At 33.7% G+C, this 12676-nt stretch overlaps 2 protein-coding genes across 2 annotated transcripts; one reads left to right on the forward strand and one right to left on the reverse strand.

The window, feature by feature from the left end:
* Positions 3169 to 7850, reverse strand: LOC109325882 (protein RBL-like). Its single transcript, XM_019558479.1, has 5 exons — positions 7700 to 7850; positions 7469 to 7567; positions 4043 to 5127; positions 3687 to 3951; positions 3169 to 3451 (listed from the first exon to the last, which is right to left on the reverse strand). Exons 1-5 carry the CDS (start codon positions 7719 to 7721, stop codon positions 3270 to 3272), a joined length of 1653 nt encoding a protein of 550 aa, XP_019414024.1. The 5' UTR covers positions 7722 to 7850; the 3' UTR covers positions 3169 to 3269.
* Positions 9144 to 11963, forward strand: LOC109363325 (disease resistance protein RGA2-like). The gene has a single exon (XM_019609554.1). The coding sequence runs from the start codon at positions 9254 to 9256 to the stop codon at positions 11831 to 11833; it is 2580 nt and encodes an 859-aa protein (XP_019465099.1). The 5' UTR covers positions 9144 to 9253; the 3' UTR covers positions 11834 to 11963.

A 12676-nucleotide genomic window follows, 5' to 3' on the forward strand; every position in this document is an offset into this window, starting at 1 on the left:
CATGCATTAATATTAATTCTTGCATAACACATTAAATTAAATACAAAATAATTTTTCATTATTAGATTAACTACATGGGAGAGCAAAATGATACACATTTTTTCCATTCCATGATTGTATGCAATTTCATTTTTGTCCACTGATTAATTAAATCCACATTATATTTTTGCAATTTCTTTTTTCCCCACTTGCTTCCACCTCATTTATGTCTAAATTCAAATAACAATGACGTCACATTAAATTGTTGTTGAATTATTTTTGAAGTCCATCTCTTTCTCTCCACCTATGAAGCATAGATACTGATATGTGTGTCGGATACGATACTTATTCGATATGTCGATACGCATTTTTTCTAAAATACATGATACGATACGTTCAGAGATACGCGTATAAAATAATAAAAACACATAGAATATGATAAAATTATAAGTGTAAATCAAAATATCCAAAGTAAAAAATATAATGGAAATTTAAAATCATTGCCCTTCATAAAAAATCTATCTTAAAATCATTGTCCTCCATAACAAATCTATCTTATCATATTTTAATGAAAACAAATCTATCTTATCATGTTTTATTGAAAATGAATATATATCATATATTTTACTGAAAACGAATTCATATATCTTATATTTTATTGAAAATGAATCAGATACGTGTCTTAATATTTATTTTTTTTATTTTTTTATTTTTTGGATACTCTATGGATACGCATCCTTTGTGAATCCGAGCGTATCTATGTCGGATATGTGTCGGACACCGATACATGAGGGTGTTTGACAAATCCGTGCTTCATAGCTCTCCACAAACACGTTTGTGTTCTTCTCTTCCATATTTTCCTTTCTCATTTCATTACGAAACACATTACCTTCTCTCTCCTTTCCACTCCTTAATTTCATCATTTTCTTATCTTCTTCTTTTCAACCAATTATCTTTAAAGTGCATTTTTTATTGATTTTTATGTTTATTTTGTACATTTGTTTTTATTTTGTGATACTTTTCTTACTCAAATTTAATCATCAAAATTCATATTTTTTGGATTTTAATTTTTTCTTATTATAATTAAAAAAAATTCAAATTTGAAAAAACCCTATCATTTTTTACCACTTTTAAAAATTTATTTTTAATAAAAAAAACTCATAGTATCACCATTCGTTTTCTACCACTTTTAAATATTATTTTTTTTTAAAAAATCACATAATATCATGTTTCAGTTTCCATATTTTCATTAGAAAATTCAAATTAGAAATTGTCATGTATTTGAACAGATTTCGATCATACGAATGCATGAGTAATATGTGTACTCTTAACAACGTGAATGTACGAGCAACATATATATTTTTAATCATGCGAATGCATGAGTAACATGTGTGTTCTTCACAATATGGATATACAAGTAACATGTGTTTTTAACCATGCGAATGCACATATAACACGTGTGTTCTTAACAATACGAAAGTACGGGTAACATCGTGTTTTTAACCATGCGAATACACGAATAAAATGTGTGTTCTTAACTATACGAATGTACGAGTAACATACGTGTTTTTTAACCATACGAATGCACAAGTAATATGTATGTTCTTAATCACGTGAATATATAGGAAATATGTGTGTTATTAACCATATAGTAAAAAATTACTGTCCTATACAAATGCACGAGTAACTTACTAGTATTTGTGCTAAAAGTTAGTCATATTATAATTTAAGATAGTGAAATATATTATGAATTAATATGCATTTAATATTTTTCTCTTATATTATATTTCATAGAGATTTTTTGTACTCGTAATGGCTAAAAATGTCATAGTTTAAAAGTTTTTAAAACTATTATTCTAATTTTTATGCATGAGTTTTATGACATTTTAGGTGATGCATCTAAGAAGTATGATTTTTATCTCACCATGTTGTAGCATTATCATGATATCCATTATGTGGATTACCATCTGCCCAGTTTTGGTGGATGTTAGTGAAGGCTATAGTATTGGTTTGATCTTGTAGTTAATTTGTAATTGGATACGACGTTATAACTTTGAGATTATCATATACTACAATCTTATGTTGACTTTATGTATGTATAAGCGTCGTTTAATTGACTTGATAAGTGTGACAATTTTCTTAAAGTTGATATAAGGATAAAGTTTTTATGAACCTATTTTGATAAAATAACAATATCAAATTTCAAATCTTTGTTTAAATAATGATTTTATACATTCTGTAATTTTAATTTTTTTTTGTTTTGTTTGTGATTGTTAAATTTTTTTTAGCATTTTTTTAATTATAATAGTTATACTATGTTTTATTGAATTCATTAATATTATAAAAATAAAATTGAGTTATGATTTGCTTTAATTATGGTTAATTGAATTGAAGTGATTAATTTTGATGAAAATTAAGCTATGATTTGTTTTGGGAAAAAAATGTTGTACTTAAAAATTTGTGTATGAGTATGTTAGGTGTTGCCCCTTGTGTTATTTTAAAATACTATTTACTCTTGTAGTAAACTAATGTTAGCCTTTTTGAGAAAGATTAATACTTTTATTTATTTATCTTATATACTTTCCACCCAAACAAATTTAAATTGTTATTTTACTTTATAAATGTGACTTTTTTTAATGAAAGTTAAACTTTTAATTAACATAATGAATCTAATTCTATAAGTTAAACAAACACTTAAAAAATAAATTCTCTGGTTTAAAATACACGAGTTAATAAATACTATTAGGAAGAGAGATTTCTTTTTAAGAACAATTTATACCATGGCAAATATGTTGTTCAAAAGATATTTTTTAAGGCAAAACATTTCTTTTGGTATCTTAACTACTTTTTTTTATCAATTTTGTCTTATATCTTTCATTTGTATCAAATTAATCCTCAAGGTGGTAAACTTTAACACCATTGGTCTTTCCATCAAGAATTTCATTAAACACTATTATTTCTCTTCACTCTTAGGCAAGACCTCCACTTTTTCAACATGATCCTCCATTTTTGTCACCAGAAGATCCTTCAACAAAGCCTAGACATGTCACTCTATTCCTAGTGCTGGAAACTTGCGGCCAAATGTCACCAAACTTATAATTTCATCACGAGATCGAAGAAATCGGAAACCTTCAGTAAAGTCAAATTAGTTCTAACTTGAGGTTCCTATTGAAGAATGATTCATGATGATATTTTACTCCTGATTAGAATTGGTCTGTTAATTTAATTAGAAGACAAGGATTATATAGTAAAACATGTTTCTCTATAATAGAATCTGCAATCTGCCATTGTTAATCAGAAATCTCATCACTGTGAAAACCATTACCATTGTTATCCTGATCAACCAGAGATTTACTTTTAGATTTTGATGCTTTGCTAGATTTTGATGGCTTCTTGACTTTTTCATCCTGCAAATCCAACACCTTCTCTGAAGGTTTCCGCTTTCTTTTAACGAGCGTTCCCCCAGCACCATCTGCAAAAGAAATAAAGCCATAACGAACGGGTACATGAAAGAACATATATGTTTTTAAGAACAGATTCAATGTGCTTTAGATGTGCAAATTCCAAAACTCGTATCAAGGTTCCATGAAATAAAATTGCTACCGGAGTTATAAATTGATGGTTCAATACTTTCTTTTTTTAAAAGAAACTGGGATTCCTAATAAATCGAAGAATCAGTTACATGCATATAGGGCAAGGTATGCTACCTTCAACTGGACTTGAGGCATTGTTCGACGTGTGCCCATTTTGTCCAGCCCCTTCTGAAAGCGGGGATCCGGAGATATTGCTGTCCACTATCTTTGAAGAACTTTCTATAAACTTGTCTTCTTGCCGTTCAGCGACATCGCGAATTGGAGTTGCTGGCAGGAAACATAGCTCTTCTTGAGACATATCAGAGTCGCTGAAAGCTGGATCTTTCTCCACTGTTACAATGTCAACCTCCTCATCTTCGTTAGCATCAGATCCTTTTACCTGCAAGCATAAGAACTTAAGATTAACTACAAAGGGAAAGAAGAGAAGAAAGAAACAGAAGACCTGCTTGACCAATCTAACACTCTCTTACCTTCTCAATGTCGGGATTCAAATCAAATTCATCTTCTCGCTCCACGTACTCCTCATTTTCCTCGAGCTCTTTGAAATCAGGAGCAAATGCACTCCAACTCTCAGTGTAATCTTTAGCCCAGATATAAACTATGCCATTCAAAGAAACAGATACAACAATTGGACGTACTGGATGCCATGCCAAATCAATGAGAGCTTCCTTAGGTCCTTCAAGGATTTTCACGAGATGCCCAGCCCTATCCCATACGTAAATCTTGTGCTCTCCTTTGCTTGCAGAACCACCGACAACCCACTCGCCATCACCACTGAAGCAGGGCACTTTCCAGTGAACCTTTGTGATTGCATCTTGGAACTCTCGGAATAAGGTTAAACATTTTGATCCTACACCTTTTAGCTTCTCAACACCACTTAAATCACTGAGCCTCTCATTCAGGTCATCAAGGGCTCTAACTTCATCTTTCAAGGGAAGAAGATTTTCATAGATCCTGATTACCCGATCATTTGAGTTTGTTAGTAGATACTGTCCGTTCCTGCTGAACACAATGTTCTTCACTACAGACCCACCAGAGATAGGAACCATAGCACGTACTTCACCATTTTTATGATCAATTACAAGAATTTCCCCTTTTGAATTTCCCAGATAAACCAGCTTGCCATATTTACTAAAACACGCAGCCGTGGGTGTGAAGGAGGTAGTTCCATCAAAGCACTTGTTGCGTGATGCAGGAGTTGGTCCATTGGATACTTCTGAGACAAAAACCTTAAGCAAGGTCGTGCTTCCCGTATTCAAGTCAACAATTATTGGAGCACATGAGAGAGGGCATGCCAAGCAGAGAGATGGTGAGGAACCTGGATGAAGACGAACTTGTAGAGGGGTTTGTTGCAAAACTATTCGTGTTATCCTATTACCACTCACAACATCCCACAAAGATAATGACTTATCAGCAGCAGATGCAAGAATTCGATTACCACACTTCGACCAACAAATACTAGTTATAGGAGAAGAACACTCATTATCTCGAAGCTCTTTAGCAATGCCCCTGGTTTCAAAATCCCAGATAACACAGCTTCCATCATTGCACCCAGCTGATTCAATTGATCAAATCAAGTATCAAAAGTGAGAAACTTGATAATGCACAATACCTCCAATTAATAATTCACAATTGCAACACTTGCTATAATATATAAGCAACACAGATTCAAATAAATAGGCATAATATACATTCACAAAATATCCAATGAGTCTATGCTTAAAAAAAGAACTACTACATAAATTAGAAAGAAATACACTCTAAATCTAAACCTAAAAGAAAAAAAAATTGTGTAGATGAAATTTATTCAGAACGTTTTTACACCAAATACTTAAAATCAGTGGATTTCGCTTTTACAAACAGGGAACCAGCAGAACACATATACCTTGATCAAATTTACAGTTACGAAGGTTCTAATTCATTGACCATAAAAGCAATAGCCATATGACCCAAAAACAGAATAATCGTTAAAGTCCATGCACTTTTACCCTCATAGAAAGGTAAGAAAAACAGGCTTTCAAGTATGAATTCCGCAATCAATTTTATTTGCCAATACTAGCCAATAGCTTTAGATATAACAAAAGCTAGTCCATCATAAAGAGTAAAAAGTTCAATCATGGGACCTCATGCTTGATTGTCCTCTAAAAGAGTTTGATGCATTATAACCACTTGTATCATCTTATTATAAAAATAAAATAAAACACCTGCATCCTAGTAATATTACACTAGGAAGGTTCTTTCGAAAACAGAAAAAAAATTAGTTAACCATAAAAGGAACATAACATCAAATACACATAATGTGTCTACACAAGATTGGAAAAACATAATCAGTATATGGGTGTGATTTTCTTATTGTGGAACTCTCTCTCACACACATACATATTGGAGTTAACCATAGTACAAAGAAAGAAGATGCAGGAATTGAGGCATGGCAGGGAAAGTCACCACTGAACAGTGGGCACTCAGGTTGTGGGTTATGAAAAGAGATGTATGGAAACCTGCTAAAATACCAACTTGAAAACAGAGTACGCTGAATTACATGCCTATACCAGATCAGACCAACCAACAACCAATCCTTAATCCCACTATGTGGAATCGGTTACATGGATCCAACACCGCCATAATGCTCTATCATAAATCATGTTTATTGACAAAGCACTGATCTGTAAATTTTTCTTAATCATTTCGCCTACACCACATCAGACAAGGCAAGAGTATAAATTGCAGCCACTGTTAGAACGGTACTAATCTCAGTAGTCAATCCAAGATAGTGGAGCAGTCGACCTTAAAAACACTATAGCGATAAGGAAGGATGACTGCTATTGGGACGTTTAGGGAAACAATATAAATAACTCATGCTATACACATATCAATGCTCAAAAGTAGAAAAAATCACAAAATTAAAAGACATTAACAATCAATAATCAAAATTCATTGTCACTAACATTCAAATCTAATATGACTGCATATGATATCAAGTCGACCCCACCTAGTGGGGTCGAGGCTTGGTTGTTGTTATTATTATATAGGATATCAATTTTTTTAAAATAAAGCTTCGTTCTGGATCACGGTAGACCCAATTGCGGAACCCAATTGCAATCCTCACAGAAGAAGCAACGGACGTTATTCGCCGCTACACCCATTATAGTGGCTGCTAAAGTGGGTCGCTCAACCCGTGACACAACTGGTAAGAGCATCATGGCGACCTAAAAAATGCACTTCGCTAAACTGAAATAGTGCCATTATTGACTACCTCGACTAATCTGGGATTATCTCATAAGATTGTTCCTTAAATAGCGCACTAAAGAATAAATATATTCTACCAAACCACATCATTGGTATGAAGTTTCTTTCCAATTATAGAGGAATCATAACGGTAAAGTAACAAGTTTTGTCATTAACTATCACTTGCATACCAAGTCAGCTTAAATTCCTCGTACAAAATTTACTAATATCTCTATTTGCTATAAAAGCAAAGCAAAATATACATCCAAGTTCCTTACTTGTATCCATTACAAAATTTCTCTATGACTGAAGCAATAAGTCGAAACCAAGTGAAAACACTAAAAACTAAATATCTACTCCACTCCGCCTTTAATGGAAAAATCCTTAAATTCTACATAACAACCATGTATAATAAATGCACATGGATTCACTAACTATACATTTATCCATTATTTTAACCTCGAAAATCGCCATTAAAATGAAAATTTCCAAAACAAGATTATTTACATAAACAAACACTAGGTTTTCAAATGGCAGCAATAGCAGCAGAAGTAGCCCATAGTATTGTAATATCTGAACAGTTTTTCACAAAGTTTTGTTCTTTGAAAAAGTTTAAATTTTTTAGTACCCCTTAAGCATAAAATTTGAAGGGTAAGTGAGAGATTGCATACCAGCAAGAAGGGTACCACGACGATTGAAGGAAATACATTTCATACAGCCATGTTGCAAATACTCTTCTATGACTTCTGGGAAATCACCTTGCAATGGATCTATAATATCCCAACAATAATAATGAATAAAAAACACAAGGGCAAAGAAGAATAGTTAGTTTATGTGGTGAAAACAATTATGAATTGTGCAGTATGGTTTATGAAGTTGGAACATGTATTATGAAAACTAACCAATTATGGGTGTTGTGTTCATCGTTCCAACGAGCTTAAAGAAGAAGAAGAAGAAGTGAAGTGAGGGAGGGAAAACACAACAACACCGAATAACACACTGAAATCAAATGAAATGAAATTTTTGTCTTCAAGAGGTCACACATACAACAAACTCTGTCTTCTTATTTTACATTTTTCTTTGTTATATTTTCCAAATACAATACAATAAAACATGGGCCACATCTTCTGCTTTTGGGCCTGTGTTCTGGGGCAATGCCGATTTCAGTTTTTATTTTTTGATATTATATTTCAAGATTAATTATGTTTTTTTGAGTGAAAAGTTTAGTTTTGATTTTAATCCCTAAATTTTATTTGTCAGGGGTTTGATGGAGCACGTGTTTTGTCTCATAGTTTGTATTATTCCATGTGTTATGAATTTGTGATTGATCAAAAAAAAATATTTAAATTAAAATTTAATTATTAAATATTTTTTTGACCAATTATAAACTCATAACACATGGAGTGATATATATTGTGGGACAAGATATGTATGCATGAGGATTTCATCCTTAAACACTCCAACAATATATTTCTACTCTACTTAGTCAATTAAGTAATAATGCGTCAACACCATAAGTATGCATGTAAAGATGTTGTTTTGGACGTTTGACCGTGTTAAAAAATTACTAACATTAGAGCATAACACATGCTCAAGATTGGAAGTGAAGACCAAAATAATGGTTTTGTTTCAATATTTAATTTTTTTTAAATATGATATATTATTACTTTTTTTTATATATATATATATATATAATTTAATGGAAGATGATATCACTATGATATTAAAAATAATGCTCATATAAATTGGATAATTAATAGTATCATTTACCTTTTGGTTAACAAATTAATTTTTTTGGGTAAGTAATATCTTCCCAATAACAAGTTGTTATTGCCATTGTTACTTTAATTTAATAACAATCATTTATATGTTGTTACTACTATTTTAAGTAATGAGATTTGCATTGAAAATAAAAAGCAATATGTGTCTATAATGAGCTTTAAATAATTAAAAAAATATTTAATAATTATATTTTTAATTTAAATATATTTTATTCAATCAATCATAACCTATAGGAAATATTCATGTTGTGGAACATCATATATCGGATGGGATCGCCTGTTTCCAATGGTGTCACATTCTTTGTTTCAAACTAATCATATATTAACACAATACGTGAATAAAATAAAAAATTTAAAAACAAAATGTAATAAAATAAAATATTCTAGTTCACTTTAAACATGAAGTGAGACAGATATAATATCTCCTTCCTTCATGTATACTAGAGAAAATGAAGAATAATATTTTCCCACAACTACTACTCCATGCTCCATGTGCCATATCCTTTAAGCACTTAAATGCCAATAAGTGGACTAGTGGACTAAACAGCAACGTGGTAGACAGCTTTGTTTTGTTGTCTCTATGGTTATTGGTTAGTCATGAGATTATAGTCAACACCCTCCATCCTTATATTCATCTAAATCATCCTCGTCCAACCAAACATCATCATAATCATCATGACAGTGCCTGTGAGTTTGTGGAATGTTTCTAAGAAAGTTATGTCAAAACTCACTTCTCTAACATACCAAAAGTATCACTTATACTTATCATTCGAGCTTGACTTCAACAAGCTTCAAAGTGATCTTACTTCCATTTCAGCAGTTCTTCTTGATGCAGAAAAGCAACAGGAGAAGAGTCACTCGGTTCAAGATTGGTTGGGGAAGCTCCAAGATGCTCTATATGATGCAGAAGATTTGTTAGATGATTTGAATGCTGAAGTTTTGAGGCAAAAAGTGGAGAACGAATTTCGCATAGTTACTTTGGTAAGAAACTTCTTCTTCCTTACTGGTATGGATGAGAGAGTTAAGAATATTAGAGATAGAATAGAGCATATAGAGAAACAGAAAAGAAATCTTCACTTGCCTCAACTTGTTAATGGTAAGGGTAATGGTGTGAGTGTGAATAATATGGATTCTCATAGGCAGAGGGAGAGAGAACACACACGTTCATATTTGCATTTCACTGAGGTTGTTGGAAGAGAAAAGGATAAGAAGGAAGTGATTGAATTGTTATGTGGTAGTTGTAACAGTGATGAGGGTGTTTGTGTTGTTCCTATTGTGGGAATGGGAGGGTTGGGAAAAACTGCACTTGCCCATTTGGTTTTTGATAATGATGAGGTCAAAAGGGGTTTCGATTTGAGGATTTGGGTGGATGTATCTGATGATTTTAATCTAGAAAGGATTTGGGAGAAGAAAATCACTAGGGGTGTGAATTGTTCTGATCATAATGTTCTTGACATAGATATATTGTCATCATTGCAAGATAAAGTGAGTGGCAAGAAGTTTTTACTTGTTCTAGATGATGTATGGAGAGGGAACCAGATAGAATGGCTTGATCTTAAGAGTGCCTTAATAAGTGGTGGTGCTAAAGGAGGAAGCAGAGTTCTAGTGACAACGCGCTACAAATCAACCATGGGTAGGTTTAGTTCGTATAATTTAGGTGTTTTACCTGATGGTGATTGCTGGTCTCTATTTGAGAAATGGGCATTTGGAGAGGGAGAAACTGCACATCATCCAAACCTTGCAACAATTGGTATAGAGATAGTGAAAAAGTGTGGTGGAGTACCTCTAGCGATACGCACTGTGGGAGGGTTATTGTCTGAGAGCAAAGAAGAGTCCTATTGGCTTTATGTAAAAGATAGTGATGCTTGGGGTATGGATATAGGTCATATGCTTGAATGGGAAGACAATAATAACATCTTATCAGTGCTCAAGTTAAGCTATGATCAATTGCCACCCCATCTAAAAGAATGTTTTGCATATTGCTCCTCACTTCCTAAAGGCCTAGAATTTCGAAAGGAGGATTTGATTCAATTATGGATGTCACAAGGCTTCATTCACCTTTCTGATAGATATCAGCAATCAGAAGATGTTGGAAGTTGGTATTTTAATGAGTTGGTGTCTAGATCCATTTTTGATGTTGTGCATGAGAATCATAGAACTGAAATAGTGAAGTGCAGGATGCATGATCTTTTCCATGATCTAGCAAAATCAGTGGCAAGACCCTTGGTGGTTAACTATGATATTACAAATATGTCTGAGAGAACTAGGCATCTGTCACTTTGGGATCTAGACCTTAGGGAAGACCCAAATTCATTTCTCAAGTTACTGAAGTTGAGAACACTCATTCTGCTTCCGACCGGATTAGGAACCTCTCTAGGATCAGGATCCTATCTGGATGTCCTTCTCTCTGGCTCAACTTACTTACGCGTGTTGGATTTGAGCCGTTTAGGCATAAAACATCTACCAAATAGCATTGGTTACATGAAACACCTGAGGTATCTAAACCTAAATGGAAATAGTGAACTTCAGTCCCTACCTGATTCCATTTGCAGGCTGCATTCTCTACAGATTTTAAAGCTTTCAGGCTGCAGAAAAATTAGTACCCTCCCCAGAAATTTCAGTTACTTAGTTTCACTCAGACATTTGGTAATAACCTCTCCTCATGTCTTGGAACAAAAAGTAGGGACTTTGACATCCCTTAGGTCATTGACAATTGAACACTGCAGAAATCTCGAATCTTTGTCCGAAGTCACTCAGAACCTCAGTGTTCTTCGAACATTGCGTATCCACAACTGTGGGAAACTAACTTCTTTGCCAAGCAATTTGGAAAACTGTACTGCACTTGAGAATTTGGAGGTTGTGAACTGCAAAAGGATGAGATCATTGGAGGTGTCCATGCAGAGACTTGCTCATTTTCGGTCTTTAACCATCAAAGGCCTACCCGGGTTGGTAACTCTACCGGACAAGCTTGAATGCTATGCAAGGAGTCTTCAGTATTTGTTTATCACAGACTGTGTGATCCTTCAAAAATTGCCCAAATGCTTAGAGAAACTCTCATCGCTGATGCGTGTGTACATTATGTATTGCCCCAACCTGCACAAGTTACCATCTGGCTTCTGTCACCTCACAGCTCTACAGGTATTGCGAATCGAGGGATGTCCATATTTAAGCTCAAGATGCCAAAGGAAAACTGGACAGGATTGGCACCTGATAGCTCATGTACGAGAAATATATGTTGATAATGATAAAATCTAGTTCTTGAGAAATGTTTTTTGCACCAATATAACAACATTTGATTCATGTGTGGGTGGATATAAGTTGTTATTTCAAATGTTGTCCAAATGTGTTGTTCAAATAACATACTTCTTTCACAAGTTCTATTGTCATATTTCCTTGTATTCTAGGTAGTTACTGTTTGAACTTGCATTTTTTTGAAGGCAAGTTAATGGTATTATTAATGGTGACATTTGGGTGTGAAATGAAAAAACTCATCAGTGTAATATAGGATGGGGTAGGGACTTTGAAAGACTTTATAACCCATAAGTGTTCGTACAATAGGTTTTATGGTGGCTGAGGACTCACAAACAAAACCCTCACACATGCACACACACCACCCCACTGTTATCCGACTAGTCCTCATGTTTGGACTTGGGATCAACATTTTTTTTTAATAATTTTTTTTAATTTTATACGTGTGGGTGAGCACACGGTTGGGTTGGAGGAGTACATGGAGTGGGGAGAGAAATCCAGTCAAAGGGAGGAAGATCCGGGTGAGACTCATTCTCGATCGTCAAATCGTTTAGTCGTTTGGAATGCATCTCCCATCTGGGCTGTCGGATCAAGGCTATAAATAGAGGTCTCCTCCCTTCATATTTTCTCGTCTAGTCGAGAGCATTTCCACGACTTTTCTTCTCTCCCTCCTTATATCTGTGGAAGTATTTCCGACCAACTTCTCCCTCTTTCTTTCCCTGGTACTAGAATTGGCAAAGGTAGTCGAATTGTGTGAATTTCGATAACTAACCTAGTAGTGAGATTGTAGGAAAGTAGAATTGGCATGAGCCATATTATGGGCATTTCAAGAATTAAGAATAGTCATAT

This window comes from Lupinus angustifolius, chromosome LG13 (assembly GCF_001865875.1).
Source record: "Lupinus angustifolius cultivar Tanjil chromosome LG13, LupAngTanjil_v1.0, whole genome shotgun sequence".
Classification (NCBI taxonomy): Eukaryota; Viridiplantae; Streptophyta; class Magnoliopsida; order Fabales; family Fabaceae; genus Lupinus; species Lupinus angustifolius.

What these genes read in the sequence shown, in the direction of transcription:
- LOC109363325 (XM_019609554.1), top strand. Translation starts at nt 9,254, where the DNA reads ATGACAGTGCCTGTGAGTTTGTGGAATGTTTCTAAGAAAGTTATGTCA.
- LOC109325882 (XM_019558479.1), bottom strand. Translation starts at nt 7,721, where the DNA reads ATGAACACAACACCCATAATTG. An exon ending in TCGTGGTACCCTTCTTGCTG is followed by an intron (nt 5,128 to 7,468) that starts GTATGCAATCTC and finishes CAATTGAATCAG; the next exon opens with CTGGGTGCAATGATGGAAGC. An exon ending in TGCCTCAAGTCCAGTTGAAG is followed by an intron (nt 3,452 to 3,686) that starts GTAGCATACCTT and finishes TTTCTTTTGCAG; the next exon opens with ATGGTGCTGGGGGAACGCTC.